At 54.8% G+C, this 1,805-nt stretch overlaps 1 protein-coding gene across 1 annotated transcript in view; it reads left to right on the forward strand.

Moving 5' to 3' along the window:
* SLC6A2 (solute carrier family 6 member 2) overlaps nt 1–1,805 on the forward strand; it is a 40,647-nt gene that overhangs the window by 37,187 nt on the left and 1,655 nt on the right. The window contains exon 13 of the mRNA XM_004704662.3: nt 1,248–1,319. Coding sequence (XP_004704719.1) covers nt 1,248–1,319 — 72 coding nt within the window. The remainder of the gene's footprint in view (nt 1–1,247; nt 1,320–1,805) is intronic.

Raw genomic sequence — 1,805 nt, forward strand, 5'->3', positions numbered from 1 at the left:
ATGCCTTTGAATTATGGCATTGCTGGAGAATATCACATCTACTGCCCAGAAGAAGGAGAGCACCTGTCTTGGAGAAGTACAGTCGGAAGAGTCCTTAGAAGTGAGAATGGCGAAGACTGTCTCGCTGACTGTGGTATGTCATCAGGCAGGACCTGTCCCTGGAGAAGTGTGTGGACATCATGCTTGGTAAAAGCAAAAGGTCAGCCAGAAAGAGGAAGCCCCCCTCACACACACCCCCAACACACACACGAGATATATGGAAGCAGAGGCTATAACATGGACTCAAACGTAAGACCGGCTGTGAGGATGGTACAGGACAGGACAGTGTTTTGCTCTGCTGTACCCGGCCTTGTACACGAACATGACATGGAACGGACTCCTTGATGCCGACAGCAACCATAATGGCTTTAAAGCCCCCAGCCCAGAGCTGAGTGAGCCGTGGGGCTGCAAAGCCCGTTCCTATCCCTCCTTTTGCAGAAGACATGTCTTGGCCCTTCATGCACTTCACAGTGAATGAAGGAGAATCCAAGGGGTGCCCCTTTAGTGTCTTAGGGACCGGACGGAAGCCCCTACCTTGTGCGTTCACATTGGCATGGTGAGGTGGGTGGGCGGTAGAGAACAGAGGCTGGTGGGAGCTCCGCAGCAGGATCCTGGGCAACCCTGTGCTAGTTTCTGTTCCTGAAAACCCAGGCTGGAGCCCCAGTCCCGGGTCCCTGGGAGAGGCTCATCAGGATACGTGAGCCAGGACTTGCTTGGATGGATTCTAAGGTGTGTGTGCTTTCCACTGTCTAGTGATCAACTCTTCAGTCAAAGAGAAGTTCCTCCAGACCCTGCCGCATACCTGTGGCTCAGGGAGGCCTTCCCTGCCCCCCATGGGGCCAGCCCCTGCTTCTAGACTCTTGTCCCCTCTGAGCTCTTCCTCGGTAGACTAATGGGACCGATGGGAGTCAAACATTTATCCATGTGTTGTGTTTAATGCAAACCCCTCACATGGCCTGACAGCACCCGTAAAGCCCACTCTGAGTCTCGTCAGCACTGGGTCCAGGGCCTCCAGCAATGTTTGTGGTGAGTGTCTCAGAGTAAACTTGAAGTTCCTAATAAGCTCCTCAAATGAGACTAGGGATGTGCTTCCTGGATGTCAGCACCATGCATCCAGGTGGGGCTTCAGGGCTTCATGTGGGGGTGTCAGCTGGCCGAGGGTTGTCTTGGGCCACACTGAGGCTTCCTCCCTGTTGCTTTTCTCACAGAGACTGGCCTATGGCATCACTCCGGAGAACGAGCACCACCTGGTGGCCCAAAAGAACATCAGACAGTTCCAGGTGGGAGCCAAGGGAAGGGGCGGGGTGGGGGGTGGAGACAGATCCAGCTGCTGGTGCCCTGCAGTCCTAGGGCCATCCTGAGCTAGGACACCAGGCAGCTGGCAGCAGAGGGTGGAGCGCTGGTAGTGTGGTGTTAGGGAAGGTAGAGGAAGCTGGTCCTTGGTCCCCCAGCCTCTTGTGTGCCCACCTCTAACCAGTGAGAGAAGACAAAAGGGGAAGGGTGACTTAACCCAGAGGCTGGGTGAAGGGTTCAAGGAAGAGAGGGAGAAGGGCCATGGAGGGTCCTAGAGGGGCACTTGGGTCATGAAAGACGCTGGACATCCTATCTGTAACTTTGGGCCACGCACTCCGTCTCTGTGAATACCCATGCCTCCGTTTCATCATGGTTAAGATAGTCATCTTAGCCTCCTTCCTCACATTCAAGACTCTGAACTGGTGAGGATATGTGATGACTGCACCTCCCCCCCTCCCACATTATCGGGGGAT

The sequence above is a fragment of the Echinops telfairi genome, unplaced genomic scaffold, assembly GCF_000313985.2.
Source record: "Echinops telfairi isolate 266 unplaced genomic scaffold, ASM31398v2 ScPeMD7_2291;HRSCAF=2852, whole genome shotgun sequence".
In the NCBI taxonomy this organism is placed as follows: domain Eukaryota; kingdom Metazoa; phylum Chordata; class Mammalia; order Afrosoricida; family Tenrecidae; genus Echinops; species Echinops telfairi.